We start from the raw sequence: 18692 nt of genomic DNA on the forward strand, positions 1-18692 counted from the left end.
AGCACGATTGATAACTCCTGTTAGTCTCATAATCAGCTTTCGGCATGAAAGGGAAATCAAAGCTTCTCGGAGGCAACTTTACAATGAGGGGAGAAAAAGAGGCCAAGATAGTTAACAAAAGGAGGAGCAAGAGTGAAGCCATCCAAGGTGAGAGAGAACCATGAAGAAACTTTGCTTTGAAGAACTGAAAGAATCAAGGCGTTGCTTTGAAGAACTGAAAGGCACGGCAGAAAGGGGGCAGAGATTACATGAACTGAAGGCGTGCAGTCTGATGGAAGCTGATGAATGCAAATTGGATTCAACAAAGAGGTGATCGGGGTGAATGATGAGTAAAAGAGGTGACTGATATGGAGAAGGAACAAGAACCATGCATTATAGGAAAAGAGAGGATGCATCATCATATGCAGCACAGGTAGAGTCATTCGAAAGGGAACTACTCATCCACGAACTGAGCTTTTTGCTGGGAGACCACTGGGGCCGATTTTACGGGATGCAATTTTTTTCTTTATTATTTGTTCCTGGGATGTGGGCGTCATTGTCAAGGCCGGCATTTATTGCCCATCCCTCATTGCCCTGGAGAAGGTGGTGGTGAGCCGCCCACTTGAACTGCTGCAGTCCGTGTGGTGAAGGTGCTCCCACAGTGTTGTTAGGGAGGGAGTTCCAGGATTGTGACCCACCGAAGATGAAGGAACGGCCGATATATTTCCAAATCAGGATGGTGTGAGACTTGCAGGGGGAACGTGGAGGTGGTGGTGTTCCCATGCGCCTGCTGCCCTTGTCCTTCTAGGTGGTAGAGGTCACGGATTTGGGAGGTGCTGCCGAAGAAGCCTTGGCGAGTTGCTGCAGTGCATCTTGTAGATGGTACACACTGCAGCCACGGTGCGCCAGTGGTGGAGGGAGTGAATGTTGAAGGTGGTGGATGGGGTGCCAATCAAGCGGGCTGCTTTGTCCTGGATGGTGTCGAGCTTCTTGAGTGTTGTTGGAGCTGCATTCGCCCAAGCAAGTGGAAAGTATTCCATCACACTCCTGACTTGTGCCTTGTAGATAGTGGAAAGGCTTTGGGGAGTCAGGAGGTGAGACACTCGCCGCAGAATATTCAGAATGCTACAACCCGCTCTTGTAGCCTCATTATTTATCTGGCTGCTCCAGTTAAGTTTCTGGTCAATGGTGACCCCCAGGATGTTGATGGTGGGGGATTCAGCGATGGTAATGTCTTTGAATGTTAAGGGGCGGTGGTTAGACTTTCGCTTGTTGGAGATAGTCATTGCCTGGCACTTGTGTGGTGCGAATGTTACTTGCCACTTATCAGCTCAAACCTGAATGTTGTCCAGGTCTTGCTGCATGCTGGCATGGAATGTTTCATTATCTGAGGAGTTGTGAATGGAACTGAACACTGTGCAATCATCAGTGAACATCCCCACTTCTGACCTTATGATGGATGAAGCAGCTGAAGATGGTTGGGCCTAAGACACTGCCCTGAGGAACTCCTGCAGCGATGTCCTGGGGCTGAGATGATTGACCTCCAGATAACATCAACCATCTTCCTTTGTGCTAGGTCTGACTCCAACCAGTGGAGAGTTTTCCCCCCGATTCCCAGTGACTTCAGTTTTACTCAGGCTCCTTGATGCCACACTCGGTCAAATGCTGCTTTGATGTTGAGGGCAGCCACTCTCACCTCACCTCTGGAATTCAGATCTTTTGTCCATGTTTGATCCAAGACTGTAATGAGATCTGGAGCAGGGTGGTCCTGGTGGAACCCAAACTGAGCATCGGTGAGCAGGTTATTGGTGAGTAAGTGCTGCTTGATAGCACTGTCGATGGCACCTTCCATCACTTTGCTGATAATGGAGAGTAGGCTGATGGGGCGGTAATTGGACGGATTGGATGTATCCGGCAGCAGCCTCGCCCACCAGCTGTACTTACAGGGCTACCACTATCTGACCATCGTGGGCCCTACACCCATGATTTCCCAATATTCCTGGCTAGTGGCAAAGGCTTCCACTGGCAGAGCACATTGTAGAATTAGCCGCTTTGTAATGACAGCTTGTTTAGGATGGCACAGTGCCAGGCCCTGGAATTAATACCAGTTAAACACAACAGTAGAAGTACTTAAGCTCTTGCAGCTTAAACTTGCATGTCAGAAAAACATGCTGCAGCTAAAATTTGATTTTAAATAATCCAATGAAACCTCACTTGCCTCCATTTTAAAATCAAATAGTCTGATCTTATTAGCTGTTGTCTGAAGCTTGACTTCCATTTCACATAACTCCCAATGATGGGAATTTCAAAGTGCATCAAGTTTATAAGCAACTAAATACGACAGAGTGGTAGGAAAGTATCGGTCCTTGGCTTTAGAAGTTGATTATTTGTGACTAGGCAGTCACAGAAACAGAAAAATTGTAACAGATAAAATGATTGACTTGAGCCGGATGAACTTCCAGGAGCAGAGGGTTCCCACCCGAGATCATCAACAAAATAGGCGATTAAACCCCGCTGCTTCCCCCATTCAATTATTACTTGTATTTGTATCCAGTTTTCCCCATTCCACCATCTTATCAATATCTCCTTGCAGCTTCCTCAGAATTAATTACTCTGCCTTCTATTTTAACATAGTTTAATTTGGAAGCTGCTCTCTTTATCCCTATATTATCGATGTAGACTATTAGAAGCAGTCCCTGGACTAGACCCTGTGCGTTCTGCTTCAAGGTGCATTAACCCCCAATTAGACTGTGGAGAACAGTAAACTTCAGAATCTTTGTTGGTGAATTTTTAAAAGAAGTTGGAAACAGGAGATTTGCACATTAACGTCTTGAAAGATTTCTGATAGTTCCTTGTTTATTTGAATGTATTTATATGGGTGCTTCCCAAATCCATGCCCATCTTTCCCGCAACTACATGTTTGAATCCCTCCAATCAGGTTTCCGCCCCTGCCACAGAACCAAAACGGCTCTCAAATTCACGAACGAATCACATCCTTTGAGAGTGTGACAAAGGCAAACTCTCCCTCCTCGTCCTCCTGGACCTGTCTGCAGCCTTTGACACCGTTGGCCACTCCATCCTCCTCCAACACCTCTCCACCACCGTCCAGCTGGGTGGGACTGCACTCGCCTGGTTCCATTCTTATCAATCTAATCGTAGGCAAAGAATCACCTGTAACGGCTTCTCTTCCCGCTCCCGCATCGTTACCTCTGGTGTTCCCCAATGATCTATCCTTGGCCCTCTCCTATTTCTCATCTACATGCTGCCCCTTGGCGACATCATCCAGTAACACCCAGCTCCACCTCACCACTGCTTCTCTCGACCCCTCCACGGTCTCTAAATTGTCAGACTGCTTGTCCAGTTCTGGATGAGCAGAAATTTTCTCCAATTCAATTTTGGGAAGACTGAAGCCATTGTTTTTGGTCCCCGCCACTGTGATATATTCACAGAGCACAAGCACACACAGCTCCTAACATGGAGGCAGCTCTCTCGGAAGTCTCCGGAAACTGCCTAGTTCTGTTTAATGATTAACTATGCACTTGTAGTACACAATACATCCACATCCACAGTGTGGAGCTACAAACATTACAAGCTTACAGACATTACACATCTCCCACCAAAATGAAGAAGCCATTATAACAACCATCATACATAACTTTCATGTTTATACATAACACAGGATATAAACTTATTTTTCTTCCATATTTACAAATTTAACTTCACCACTTGTTTTCTGTTTCGAAGAGGATACCTTCGCTCTCGAACAGAACCTTCCAAACATGGTGTCGAATCTAAACTCAATCGATGCTCATCCTGAGGAACGTTTTCCTCCATGGAATTTCCTTGATTTTCATTTGAACTCACTGGGTCACGTTTGGTTGCTCTACCAATCTCTTCAGCTGTGACTGGCAGTTCATCAATGTCTGAAAAATAAACACTTCTTCCCTATCGGGTGTAACTTGTGATGGGGAAGGCAATCTAGACATTGCATCAGCATTACTTTGATCAGCTGATCATCTGTATTCAATATCATATGTAAATGCTGACAAAATCAAAGTCCATCCCTGCATTCGGGCTGCAGCTAAGGTTGGAACTGGGGACTTTGGATGGAGGATTGCTGTTAGGGGCTTATGGTCCGTCCGTAACGATGGTAAACTTATGACCATACAAGTATTTGTGAAACGTCTTGACCCCAAAAATTAATGCCAAAGCTTCCCTTTCAATTTGCGCATAATTACTCTTACTGGCACTGAGAGTGCGTGAAGCAAAAGCAATTGGTCTCTCCTCCCCACTACGTAATACATGAGAGATTACTGCCCCAACTCCATACGGAGAGGCATCACATGCTAGCTTAATCTCCTTAGATATGTCATAGTGAACTAACATGGTGCTCGCTACCAATTTGCTTTTACACTCCTTGAATGCTGTATCGCATTCTTTTGACCACTTCCAACGGGCCTGTTTTTTCAAAAGTTCATTCAGTGGATATAATACTGTCGCCAAATTTGGTAGGAACATCCCATAATAGTTCAAAAGATCCAAGAATGAACGAAGTTCAGTGACGTTCCTGGGAGTGGGTGCATTTCTAATTGCATCCAATTTTTCCATGGTTGGATGTAAACCATCTTTGTCTACTCTGTACCCTAAGTACTCCACTGAGTTTTTAAATAACTCACAATTACGAGCAGACACTCGCACTCTGTGCTTCTCTAGCCATTTGAGGACTTCATTCAAAATGTTATTATGAATTTGCCTATTTGGTGCTGAAATTAGTATGTCATCCAAATAACATACTACCCCTTCAATACCTTGCAAAATCTGGTTCATCACCCCTTGGAATATGGCAGGGCAGAAGACACTCCAAATGGTAGCTTATTAAATTGATATAGGCCTGGATGAGTATTTATAGTCAAACATGACTTGGACTCCTCATCTAGTTCAAGCTGTAAGTAGGCATTCGTAAGATCCAGTTTTGAGAAGATCTGACTACCGGTCAGTGTTGTGAACAAATCTTCTATATTCGGCAATGTATTGGGGACATTACCCTCTAGAACCTGGTTTACGGTTACTTTATAATCACCACACAATCTTACCTTACCATCGGACTTCGGTACAACAACAATGGGTGTAGCCCAATTGCATCGATCTATCTTACAAATAATGTTCTCAGTCTCTAGTCTTTTGAGTTCTTGCTCAACTTTCTCCTGGAGTGCATATGGTACAGAACGTGGCTTGTAGTAAACCGATCTAGCGTCCTTCTGTACCCTGACACTCGCCTTGAAGCCTTGGATCGGATTGCCCGTTTCGCAGAACACCTTCGGATACTGCTTGATAACCCCATCCATTGATGAAAATCTCGCTTCCACACGGAAAATCTTGCTCCAATCCACTTCAGTGAGCTCAACCAATTTCTTCCTAGTAAGGCAGACTTGTCTCCTTTCACTACTATTAGAGGCAAGTTCTGAAATTGATCTTTATATTTCACCGGTACGGTGATACGACCTATCATAGGAATTTTCTCTCCCGAGTAGCCTCGCAGCTCTATCTTGGATTTCTCCAGTTGGAAATCACGCAATTTGTCGCAGTACAGTGACTCCGGTACTACACTCACGGATGCACCCGTGTCAATTTCCATTGGTATCTTGAATCCCGCAACATCTATGTGAATTTTGATGCTTCCCGAATCGCTGTCCGTTAACCTCGTGCTCCTGATGACGTGTAACTCTAACATCTCCTCGTCCTGTTGTTGTTCTTCCATGCTATGTAGTCTCTTTGGATTTCTACTCAGCTTTGAATGCTGGACTCATAGCTTTGAAAGCTGGCTTGCCCTTCAATCGGCGTGCTTTCGCAAGATGCCCAGTCTTTCTGCAGAAGAAACACTCTGCCTTCACGTATGGACAACTTTGAGCAATGTGTTGTTCCAGGCACCTATAGCACGAATTCAACGCTCTGGTAGAATTTCCAGTTTCTGAGACTTTCGGCCATGCCCGTCTTTTACCTTGAACCTGCAGGTATCTCAGTTGACTGGCGACTGTAATTATTATTTAATTCTCGGGAATATTGTTCGGCTATGCTCATCGACCTCGCTGTCTGACAAGCAATCTCAAAAGTCAAGTCATCCGTCGTCAATAACTTCCTTCTGCTCGCATCATTTTTCACCCCACAAATAAAACGATCCCGTAATGCTCGGTTTTGAAAGTTTCCAAAATTACAGTGCATCGATAGCTTTTTTAATGCTATGATGTAATCACCGATACTTTCATCAGCCTTTTGATTCCGAATCCCGAAACGATAGCTTTCAGCAATTTCTAACGGTTTGGGGTTATAGTGCTGCTCCAGCTTCATTAAAATCTCTTTAAGCGTTGTGTCCTTTGTCTCGTCAGGCACAAGCAGATTTACAAGGGTTTCGTATAATGCCGGACCTGCCTCCGATAAGAAGATCGCTGTTTTACGTTCCAACACAGCCTGGTTCTGGACTGCATTGTCTGGAACTTCGATTGTTTTTTTGCAGTGAAATACATTTCTAGCCGATCCACATACGCTTTAAAACGTTCCCGGTTGTGTCCATATTCACCCAAATGTCCCAATAAACCTGCCATTTTAATCTCTAGCTGTTCACACCATGTGCTGTATTTTACCTCGGATTTTGTAGCTTCTTTCCAAAGACAGAAACTTCCAAAGTCTCTCTGTCGGCTGGCTGAATCCTTCACCAACAAAATTTAAGCTTTAAATCATCCTAATAATCCCATCTCATCGCCAACTGTGATATATTCACAGAGCACAGCACACACAGCTCCTAACATGGAGGCAGCTCTTTCGGAAGTCTCCGGAAACTGCCTAGTTCTGTTTAATGATTAACTGTGCATTTGTAGTACACAATATGTCCACATCCACAGTGTGGAGCTACAAACATTACAAGCGTACAGACATTACAGCCACAAACTCCGTTCCCCAGCCACTGACTCCATCCCTCTCCCCAACTTCTGTCTGAGGTCAAACCAGACTGTGTAATCTTAATGTCATATCTAACCCTGAATTGAGCTTTCGACCACATATCCGCAGTATAATAAGACCACCTATTTCCACCTCCGTAACGTCGCCCGTCTCCGTCCCAGCTCATTTGCTGCTAAAATCCTCATCCATGCCTTTGTTACCTCTAGACTTGACAATTCCACTCCTGGCTAGCCTCCCACATTCTACCCTACATAAACTTGAGGTCATCCAAAACTCGGCTGCCCATGTCCTGTTCACCCATCACCCCTGTGCTCGCTGACCTACATTGGCTCCCAGTTAAGCAATGCCTCAATTTCAAAATTCTCATCCTTGTTTACAAATACCTCCATGGCCCTCGCCCCTCCCTATCTCTGTAATCTCCTCCAGCCCCCCCACACCCCCCGAGATGTCTGCGCTCCTCTAATTCTGCCCTCTTAAGCATTCCTGATTATAATCGATCAACCATTGGTGGTCGTGCCTTCTGTTGCCTGGGCCCTAAGCTCTGGAATTCCCTGCCTAAACCTCTCCGCCTCTCTACCAGTCTTTAAAAGCTATCTCTTTGTCATTTGCCGTAACTTTGCCTTATGTGGCTTAGTATCAAATTTGTCTTATAATACTCTGAAGCGTCTTGGGACATTTTACTACGTTAAAGGTGCTACATAAATACAAGCTGTTGTTGTTAAACTAACTGCACTCACCAGAAGTGAGACGTTTAAATTGTAAACCCCGTATGGTAGTCCTGGTAAGGCTGAACACAAGTAAAATGCAGGCATGACAATCAGCCAGCATTGTTAAGGTGATAATAATACAAAATGGGCCATATGACATCACTCAGACATGACTACCTTATGTTTATTAGTCCACACATATTTCAGCAAGCACATCTAGTGGAATGAATACTGGAACACCGGCAGGGACAGGATGGAGCAGGGACACAGCAGTGAGAGTCTTGGCCCACTCTCCCAACCAAATCCATCCAAGAATAGTGGAAAACCGGCGCAATTTCAGCAGAAAATCCTGTTTAGTAACTCCTCTCCCCAGCACCGTGTTACTGACTGTTTCTCTATTGATGTTAATCCAGCTCCCTCATACTGTCACTCAGTAACCCCTCTTCCCCAGCACCCTGTGTTACTGACTGTATCTCTACTGATGTTAATCCAGCTCCCTCACACTGTCACTCAGTAACCCCTCTCCTCCAGCGCCCTGTGTTACTGACTGTCTCTCTACTGATGTTAATCCAGCTCCCTCATACTGTCACTCAGTAACCCCTCTCCCCCAGTGCCGTGTGTTACTGACTGTATCTCTACTGATGTTAATCCAGATCCCTCATACTGTCACTCAGTAACCCCTCTTCCCCAGCACCCTGTGTTACTGACTGTCTCTCTACTGATGTTAATCCAGCTCCCTCACATTGATCCCCAGATCCATTGCTGGCTGTATCCCGCTCCTTGGCACTGTCGGGCTCAGTAATTGCTCCCATCTAGTTTCAGTTGATGAGATACTAATGGAAATTCTGTGAGCCTCTGCTGCATTCCCTCACTGGAAACGTGTAGATTGGAGATAAGGCTACAACACTATCATTCAGATTTGCAACCCAAGTCCTCCACGACCGGGCAATCCATCCCATCAATAAAGCCTCGCAAAATTATTCTCGTCTTCATTTAAGTTAATATTACAACAACAGAGCAATAAAGCATTGCAATCCAGCAGTCTTACCGCCTGCTCCTCCTGGTAGGATTCGAGGGTCATTGGCTGCGTAGCCATCATGGTTCCAAGGGCAGCTCTGGCAACATTTGCATCATGAGGAAGGAAGGCGATGACCCTGAAAAGTAAGAAGAGAAGTTACGGAGGGGGTAGTTTGACAAACATCTCACAGTTTCTGCACTTTTCCTTTTTATCTTCCATGACAACCATCATATTCTGACCAAGACACAAAGCACGAATCCTGCCTCCATGCCTCTATTACTCTGTAACTGGCTGCTGCAAGATGCAGCTGTACACCCTTGGGTGGACCAGCACAGATATTCCCAAGGATGCAGATTGTGGGACAAATCAGAAATTGGGTGCTAACCCCATTCTCACCTGCTCTGTGGCACAACACAGAGCTGCTTAAAAACACCAAGTCAGCAGGCACCGGGGTGGGGGGGGCGCGAGGGGAATAGTGTCAGGGACAGGCCATAGTGTCGAGGGGTCAGAGCATTGGGGGAGGGGGGTGGCACAGCACGCCGGAGGAGCGGAGGGAAGAGATGCACAGGGCTGGGGGGGGGGGGGGGGAGGAGGGGCACTGAGCGCGGGGGGGGGAGAGGAGGGGCACAGGGCGGGGGGGGGAGGAGGGGCACTGGGCGGGAGGAGGAGGATGAGCACAGGGCGGGGGGGGTGGGGTACAGGGCGGGAGGAGGAGGAGGAGCACAGGGCGGGGGGGAGGAGAGGCACAGGGCGGGGGGGGAGGAGGGGCACAGGGCGGGGGGGGGAGGAGGGGCACTGGGCGGGAGGAGGAGGATGAGCAGAGATCGGGGGGGAGGAGGGGCACAGGGCGGGGGGTGAGGAGGATGAGCACAGGGCGGGGGGGAGGAGGGGCACAGGGTGGGGGGGGGAGGAGGGGCACTGGGCGGGAGGAGGAGGATGAGCACAGGGCGGGGGGGGGAGGAGGGGCACGGGGGGGGGGGGGGAGGTGGAGGGGCACAGGGCGCGGGGGCAGAGGAGGGGCACCGGGCGCGGGGGGGAGGGGCACCGGGGGGAGGAGGGGCACAGGGCGGGGGGAGGAGGATGAGCACAGGGCGGGGGGGGGGGGGGGGGAGGATGAGCACAGGGCGGGGGGGGAGGAGGGTCACAGTGCGGGAGGAGGAGGGTCACAGTGCGGGAGGAGGGTGGGGGGCACAGACTGGATGTATGATGCTAACTATTTCTAATTTACAATAATGACAGTGCAGGGAGGCACAGTTTATCAGGAAGAATATACATTGCTGTGGAGAAGGTTCTGGCCCAGCCTCTGGGAGAGAGAAAAGACAAGATGTTAATACTGGGAATTTGTTACAAGGCACCATAGAATCAAATGGAGGGGTTGTACTGTTGCGGAGGTGATGAAAATTTAGTGCCAAGGTCTCAGCTGTAATCACTATCACACACTGGGACTTACAGTGGGGACAATTTGTAAATATGAGGCACTTCAAGTACTGAAGTACTTCATTTCTTGAACAGCGTGCAATGCAAGCCAAAGGGAGAGGCAATATTGAATTCAGGTTTAACAACTGAGAAGGGATTAAACAGTCAAGTTGAAATATGGGAGCATTTGGAGGCTAATTATCACTGCATTGTTAACTTTTAAGATTGAAAGAGCACAGAACATAAAAACTATTGAGAAATTGGATTTCAGCAGAGCAGACAGTGAGGAGCTTCAATGCTGCACAAAAGCAATAAAATAGGAAGAACTATTTAACAGGAAGGGTATGGAAAGAAATTCAGAGTTTTTGAAGGAAATTTTGTTTTTACATTTGAGAGGCAGTTTATTCCAGAAATGAGGCGAGGACCAAATTGGAGAGTAAAAGTGATATGGATGATGAGGGAGAAAGAAAGGACAGGAACTGGACAGCAAGATCTAGGAGAACTAGCCCAAAACTGACAGGGGACAAAGTGGGAACGCAAGAGGAACATAATGGAAAATATAAAAAGGACAATAACAAAATGTTCTGAAAAATATTGGGACTAAGAGAGGGTACAGAAGGACATTGGACTATTGACAAGTGGCAATAGGGAGGTAGTGTCTGGGGAATTGCAACATCATTATTCTGTGACGGTGTTTGAGGAAGACAACGGATATTGTCCACAGAGCAGACTGATTCACAAGGTGGGTGCCCATGGAGTGTGGCAAAGTATTAGGCTGGATTGATGGGTGACTGAAAGGGCAGTGGTACGTGAAGCACCTTGGGACATTTTACTACGTTAAAGGCGCTATATAAATGCAAGCTGTGTTGTGCTGTGTGGGCAGGTATCAGAGGGGAAACGGAATGCCCGTGATGTCCCAAAGGATCAGTGTTGGGATACTGCTGCTTTTAATTTTAATATAATGACTCAGAGAACAGAATATTGTCCAAGGTGTCTTTTGCAGATAACATCATAGAAACATAGAAAACAGGTGCAGGAGTAGGCCATTCGGCCCTTCGAGCCTGCACCACCATTCAATATGATCATGGCTGATCATTCCCTCAGTACCCCTTTCTCGCTTTCTCTCCATACCCCTTGATCCCTTTAGTCATAAGAGCCATATCTAACTCCCTCTTGAGAGGCGGGAGTCGAGAGAGGCAGCGGCCCATAAAAGGCTCAGCAGTCCGGGGAGCGTCGAGAGAGGCGGGAGTCGAGAGAGGCAGCGGCCTATAAACGGCTCAGCAGTCCGGGGAGTCGAGAGAGGCGGGAGTCGAGAGAGACAGCGGCCTATAAACGGCTCAGCAGTCCGGGGAGTCGAGAGAGGCGGGAGTCGAGAGAGGCAGCGGCCTATAAAAGGCTCAGCAGTCCGGGGAGCGTCGAGAGAGGCGGGAGTCGAGAGAGGCAGCGGCCTATAAAAGGCTCAGCAGTCCGGGGAGCGTCGAGAGAGGCAGCGGCCTATAAACGGCTCAGCAGTCCGGGGAGTCGAGAGAGGCGGGAGTCGAGAGAGGCGTACCGGTGCAGCTCCAGCTGGGAGAGAAGGCAAAAAAGAAGTAGAAAGAAATCAAAAGGTGACGTCACAGCCAACGTGGTAAGTGATTGGCTGCTGATTGGTGAGTAGTTTTTCTTTTTCTTTATTAGTCAGTAACTTTTAACATTGTTGTCGGCAATTTAAGTGTATCTAAGGGTTAAGTCATGGCAGGACAGCTCGGTCATGTGATATGCTCCTCCTGTACCATGTGGGAACACAGGGACAACACCAGTGTCCCTGACGACTACATGTGCGGGAAGTGTGTCCACCTCCGGCTACTGACGGTCCGCGTTGCGGAGTTGGAGCTGAAGGTGGATTCACTCTGGAGCATCCACGATGCTGAGAATGACGTGAGTATCACGTGTAGCGAGTTGGTCTTACTGCAGGAGAAGGGTCCACAGCCAGCGAGGGAATGGAAGACCAACAGGAAGAGTAGTGCAAGGAAGGCAGTGCAGGGGTCCCCTGTGGTCATCCCCCTGCAAAACAGATACACCGCTTTGAGTACTGTTGAGGGGGATGACTCATCAGGGGAGGGCAGCAGCAGCCAAGTTCATGGCACCGTGGCTGGCTCTGTTGCACAGGAGGGCAGGAAAAAGAGTGGAAGAGCGATAGTGATAGGCGATTCAATTGTAAGGGGAATAGATAGGCGTTTCTGCGGCCGCAACCGAGACTCCAGGATGGTATGTTGCCTCCCTGGTGCAAGGGTCAAGGATGTCTCGGAGCGGGTGGAGGACATTCTAAAAAGGGAGGGAGAACAGCCAGTTGTCGTGGTGCACGTTGGTACCAATGACATAGGTAAAAAAAGGGATGAGTTCCTACGAAATGAATTTAAGGAGCTAGGAGCTAAATTAAAAAGTAGGACCTCAAAAGTAGTAATCTCAGGATTGCTACCAGTGCCACGTGCTAGTCAGAGTAGGAATCGCAGGATAGCTCAGATGAATACGTGGCTTGAGCAATGGTGCAGCAGGGAGGGATTCAAATTCCTGGGGCATTGGAACCGGTTCTGGGGGAGGTGGGACCAGTACAATCCGGACGGTCTGCACCTGGGCAGAATCGGTACCAATGTCCTCGGGGGAGTGTTTGCTAGTGCTGTTGGGGAGGAGTTAAACTAATATGGCAGGGGGATGGGAACCAATGCAGGGAGATAGAGGGAAACAAAAAGGAGGCAAAAACAAAAGACAGAAAGGAGATGAGGAAAAGTGGAGGGCAGAGAAACCCAAGGCAAAGAACAAAAAGGGCCATTGTACAGCAAAATTCTAAAAGGACAGAGGGTGTTAAAAAAACAAGCCTAAAGGCTTTGTGTCTTAATGCAAGGAGTATCCGCAATAAGGTGGATGAATTAACTGTGCAAATAGATGTTAACAAATATGATGTGATTGGGATTACGGAGACGTGGCTCCAGGATGAGCAGGGCTGGGAACTCAACATCCAGGGGTATTCAACATTCAGGAAGGATAGAATAAAAGGAAAAGGAGGTGGGGTAGCATTGCTGGTTAAGGAGGAGATTAAGGCAATAGTTAGGAAGGACATTAGCTTGGATGATGTGGAATCTATATGGGTAGAGCTGCAGAACACCAAAGGGCAAAAAACGTTAGTGGGAGTTGTGTACAGACCTCCAAACAGTAGTAGTGATGTTGGGGAGGGCATCAAACAGGAAATTAGGGGTGCGTGCAATAAAGGTGCAGCAGTTATAATGGGTGACTTTAATATGCACATAGATTGGGCTAACCAAACTGGAAGCAATACGGTGGAGGAGGATTTTCTGGAGTGCATAAGGGATGGTTTTTCAGACCAATATGTCGAGGAACCAACTAGGGGGGAGGCCATCTTAGACTGGGTGTTATGTAATGAGAAAGGATTAATTAGCAATCTCGTTGTGCGAGGCCCCTTGGGGAAGAGTGACCATAATATGGTGGAATTCTGCATTAGGATGGAGAATGAAACAGTTAATTCAGAGACCATGGTCCAGAACTTAAAGAAGGCTAACTTTGAAGGTATGAGGCGTGAATTGGCTGAGATGGATTGGCGAATGATACTTAAGGGGTTGACTGTGGATGGGCAATGGCAGACATTTAGAGACCGCATGGATGAACTACAACAATTGTACATTCCTGTCTGGCATAGAAATAAAAAAGGGAAGGTGGCTCAACCGTGGCTATCAAGGGAAATCAGGGATAGTATTAAAGCCAAGGAAGTGGCATACAAATTGGCCAGAAATAGCAGCGAACCTGGGGACTGGGAGAAATTTAGAACTCAGCAGAGGAGGACAAAGGGTTTGATTAGGGCAGGGAAAATGGAGTATGAGAAGAAGCTTGCAGGGAACATTAAGACGGATTGCAAAAGTTTCTATAGATATGTAAAGAGAAAAAGGTTAGTAAAGACAAATGTAGGTCCCCTGCAGTCAGAATCAGGGGAAGTCATAACGGGGAACAAAGAAATGGCGGACCAATTGAACAAGTACTTTGGTTCGGTATTCACGAAGGAGGACACGAACAACCTTCCGGTTATAAAAGGGGTCGGGGGGTCTAGTAAGGAGGAGGAACTGAGGGAAATCCTTATTAGCCGGGAAATTGTGTTGGGGAAATTGATGGGATTGAAGGCCGATAAATCCCCAGGGCCTGATGGACTGCATCCCAGAGTACTTAAGGAGGTGGCCTTGGAAATAGTGGATGCGTTGACAGTCATTTTCCAACATTCCATTGACTCTGGATCAGTTCCTATGGAGTGGAGGGTAGCCAATGTAACCCCACTTTTTAAAAATGGAGGGAGAGAGAAAACAGGGAATTATAGACCGGTCAGCCTGACATCGGTAGTGGGTAAAATGATGGAATCAATTATTAAGGATGTCATAGCAGTGCATTTGGAAAGAGGTGACATGATAGGTCCAAGTCAGCATGGATTTGTGAAAGGGAAATCATGCTTGACAAATCTTCTGGAATTTTTTGAGGATGTTTCCAGTAGAGTGGATAAGGGAGAACCAGTTGATGTGGTATATTTGGACTTTCAGAAGGCGTTCGACAAGGTCCCACACAAGAGATTGATGTGCAAAGTTAGAGCACATGGGATTGGGGGTAGTGTACTGACATGGATTGAGAACTGGTTGTCAGACAGGAAGCAAAGAGTAGGAGTAAATGGGTACTTTTCAGAATGGCAGGCAGTGACTAGTGGGGTACCGCAAGGTTCTGTGCTGGGGCCCCAGCTGTTTACACTGTACATTAATGATTTAGATGAGGGGATTAAATGTAGTATCTCCAAATTTGCGGATGACACTAAGTTGGGTGGCAGTGTGAGCTGCGAGGAGGATGCTGTGAGGCTGCAGAGCGACTTGGATAGGTTGGGTGAGTGGGCAAATGCATGGCAGATGAAGTATAATGTGGATAAATGTGAGGTTATCCACTTTGGTGGTAAAAACAGAGAGACAGACTATTATCTGAATGGTGACAGATTAGGAAAAGGGGAGGTGCAAAGAGACCTGGGTGTCATGGTACATCAGTCATTGAAGGTTGGCATGCAGGTGCAGCAGGCGGTTAAGAAAGCAAATGGCATGTTGGCCTTCATAGCAAGGGGATTTGAGTACAGGGGCAGGGAGGTGTTGCTACAGTTGTACAGGGCATTGGTGAGGCCACACCTGGAGTATTGTGTACAGTTTTGGTCTCCTAACCTGAGGAAGGACATTCTTGCTATTGAGGGAGTGCAGCGAAGGTTCACCAGACTGATTCCCGGGATGGCGGGACTGACCTATCAAGAAAGACTGGATCAACTGGGCTTGTATTCACTGGAGTTCAGAAGAATGAGAGGGGACCTCATAGAAACATAGAAAATTCTGACAGGGTTAGACAGGTTAGATGCAGGAAGAATGTTCCCAATGTTGGGGAAGTCCAGAACCAGGGGTCACAGTCTAAGGATAAGGGGTAAGCCATTTAGGACCGAGATGCGGAGGAACTTCTTCACCCAGAGAGTGGTGAACCTGTGGAATTCTCTACCACAGAAAGTTGTTGAGGCCAATTCACTAAATATATTCAAAAAGGAGTTAGATGAGGTCCTTACTGCTAGGGGGATCAAGGGGTATGGCGAGAAAGCAGGAATGGGGTACTGAAGTTGAATGTTCAGCCATGAACTCATTGAATGGCGGTGCAGGCTAGAAGGGCCGAATGGCCTACTCCTGCACCTATTTTCTATGTTTCTATGTTTCTATATCCAATGAACTGGCATCAACAACTCTGCGGCAGGGAATTCCACAGGTTAACAACTTCCTGAGTGAAGAACAACTTTCTGAGTGAAGAAGTTTTTCCTCATCTCAGTCCTAAATGGCTTACCCCTTATCCTAAGACTTGTCCCCTGGTTCTGGACTTCCCCAACATCGGGAACATTCTTCCCGCATCTAACCTGTCCCGTCCCGTCAGAATCTTATACGTTTCTATGAGATTCCCTCTCATCCTTCTAAACTCCAGTGTATAAAGACCCAGTTGATCCAGTCTCTCCTCATATGTCAGTCCAGCCATCCCTGGAATCAGTCTGGTGAACCTACGCTGCACTCCCTCAATAGCAAGAACGTCCTTCCTCAGATTAGGAGACCAAAACTGAACACAATATTCCAGTTGAGGCCTCACCAAGGCCCTGTACAACTGCAGTAAGACCTCCCTGCTCCTGTACTCAAATCCCCTAGCTATGAAGGCCAACATACCATTTGCCTTCTTCACTGCCTGCATACCTGCATGCCAACTTTCAATGACTGATGAACCATGACACCCAGGTCTCGTTGCACCTCCCCTTTTCCTAATCTGCCACCATTCAGATATTATTCTGCCTTCGTGTTTTTGCCACCAAAGTGGATAATCTCACATTTATCCACATTATACTGCATCTGTCATGCATTTACCCACTCACTTAACCTGTCCAAATCACCCTGCAGCTTCTTAGCATCCTCCTCACAGCTCACACCGCCACCCAGTTTAGTGTCATCTGCAAACTTGGAGATATTACACTCAATTCCTGCATCCAAATCATTAATGTATATTGTAAAGAGCTGGGGTCCCAGCACTGAGCCCTGTGGCACCCCACTAGTCACTGCCTGCCATTCCGAAAAGGACCCGTTTATCCCAACTCTCTGCTTCCTGTCTGCCAACCAATTCTCCATCCACGCCAGTACATTACCCCCAATACCATGTGCTTTAATTCTGCACACCAATCTCTTATGTGGGACCTTGTCAAAGGCCTTTTGAAAGTCCAAATACACTACATCCACTGGTTCTCCCTTGTCCACTCTACTAGTTACAACCTCAAAAAATTCCAGAAGATTTGTCAAGCATGATTTCCCCTTCACAAATCCACGCTGACTTGGACCGATCCTGTCACTGCTTTCCAAATGCGCTGCTATTTCATCCTTAATAATTGATTCCAACATTTTCCCCATTACTGATGTCAGGCTAACCGGTCTATAATTACCCGTTTTCTCTCTCCTTCCTTTTTAAAAAAGTGGTGTTACATTAGCTACCCTCCAGTCCATAGGAACTGATCCAGAGTCGATTGATTGGAAAATGATCACCAATGCATTCACTATTTCTAGGGCCACCTCCTTAAGTACTCTGGGATGCAGACAATCAGGCTCCGGGGATTTGTCGGCCTTCAATCCCATCAATTTCCCCAACACAATTTCCAGCTTTATAAGGATATCCTTCAGTTCCTCCTTCTCACTAGATCCTCAGTCCCCTAGTACATCCGGAAGGTCATTTGTGTCTTCCTTTGTGAAGACAGAACCAAAGTATTTGTTCAATTGGTCTGCCATTTCTTTGTTCCCCATTATTAATTCACCTGAGTCCAACTGCAAGGGACCTACGTTTGTCTAGACTAATCTTTTTCTCTTCACATATCAAATCAGGTGTAGTGGTTAATGATGCAAACCAAGGCGTTATCACCAAAAGGGACTTGAACAGTCTAAGTGAATGGGCAAAGGTGGTAAAGAAAATTAAACATGGAGAAATGTCATCATAGGATTAGGTACAAGTAGTGAGAATGTGGATTATATATTAAATGGCAATGTGCTGGAGGTGACAGGTGACAGAGAGATCTCAGGAAGTTTAGAACTTGCATAGTAACACTTTCAGGCAGAGGAAGAGCTTCGGCCCATCTAACCCTCCTATCCCGTGTTCCCTTTGGCCCATCTAGCCCTCCTATCCAGCGTTTCCTTCGGCCCATCTAACCCTCTTATCCCGTGTTCCCTTCGGCCCATCTAACCCTCCTATCCCGTGTTCCCTTTGGCCCATCTAGCCCTCCTACCCAGCGTTTCCTTCGGCCCATCTAGCCCTCCTATCCAGTATTCCCTTGGTTCATTTCCAATAGATTACGAAGGTAAACTTGCGCAAAACATAAAAACCGATAGTAAAAGCTTTTACAGATATATAAAACGGAAAAGAGTGACTAAAGTAAATGTTGGGCCCTTAGAAGATGAGAAGGGGGATTTAATAATGGGAAATGTGGAAATGACTGAGACCTTAAACAATTATTTTGCTTCGGTCTTCACAGTGGAAGACACAAAAACCATGCCAAAAATTGCTGGTCACAGGAATGTGGGAAGGGAGGACCTTCAGACAATCACTATCACTAGGAGGGTAGTGCTGGACAGGCTAATGGGATTCAAGGTAGAAAAGTCCCCTGGTCCTGATGAAATGCATCCCAGGGTATTAAAAGAGATGGCGGAAGTTATAGCAGATGCATTCGTTATAATCTACCAAAATTCTCTGGACTCTGGGGAGGTACCAGCGGATTGGAAAGCAGCTAATGTAACGCCTCTGTTTAAAAAAGGGGGCAGACAAAAGGCAGGTAATTATAGGCCGGTTAGTTTAACATCTGTAGTGGGGAAAATGCTTGAAACTATCATTAAGGAAGAAATAGCGGGACATCCAGATAGGAATAGTGCAATCAAGCAGACGCAGCATGGATTCATGAAGGGGAAATCATGTTTAACTAATTTACTGGAATTCTTTGAGGATATAACGAGCATGGTGGATAGAGGTGTACCGATGGATGTGGTGTATTTAGATTTCCAAAAGGC

General features: G+C 46.9%; 1 protein-coding gene across 2 annotated transcripts in view; it reads right to left on the reverse strand.

Moving 5' to 3' along the window:
- The window catches only part of LOC139275981 (homeobox protein PKNOX1-like), a 159336-nt gene that overhangs the window by 90475 nt on the left and 50169 nt on the right, over positions 1-18692 (reverse strand). For both annotated transcript variants that reach the window (XM_070893268.1, XM_070893267.1), the window contains exon 2: positions 8689-8794. In XM_070893268.1, coding sequence (XP_070749369.1) covers positions 8689-8739 — 51 coding nt within the window. In that variant the 5' untranslated portion in view covers positions 8740-8794. The remainder of the gene's footprint in view (positions 1-8688; positions 8795-18692) is intronic.

The sequence above is a fragment of the Pristiophorus japonicus genome, chromosome 11, assembly GCF_044704955.1.
Source record: "Pristiophorus japonicus isolate sPriJap1 chromosome 11, sPriJap1.hap1, whole genome shotgun sequence".
Taxonomy (NCBI): domain Eukaryota; kingdom Metazoa; phylum Chordata; class Chondrichthyes; family Pristiophoridae; genus Pristiophorus; species Pristiophorus japonicus.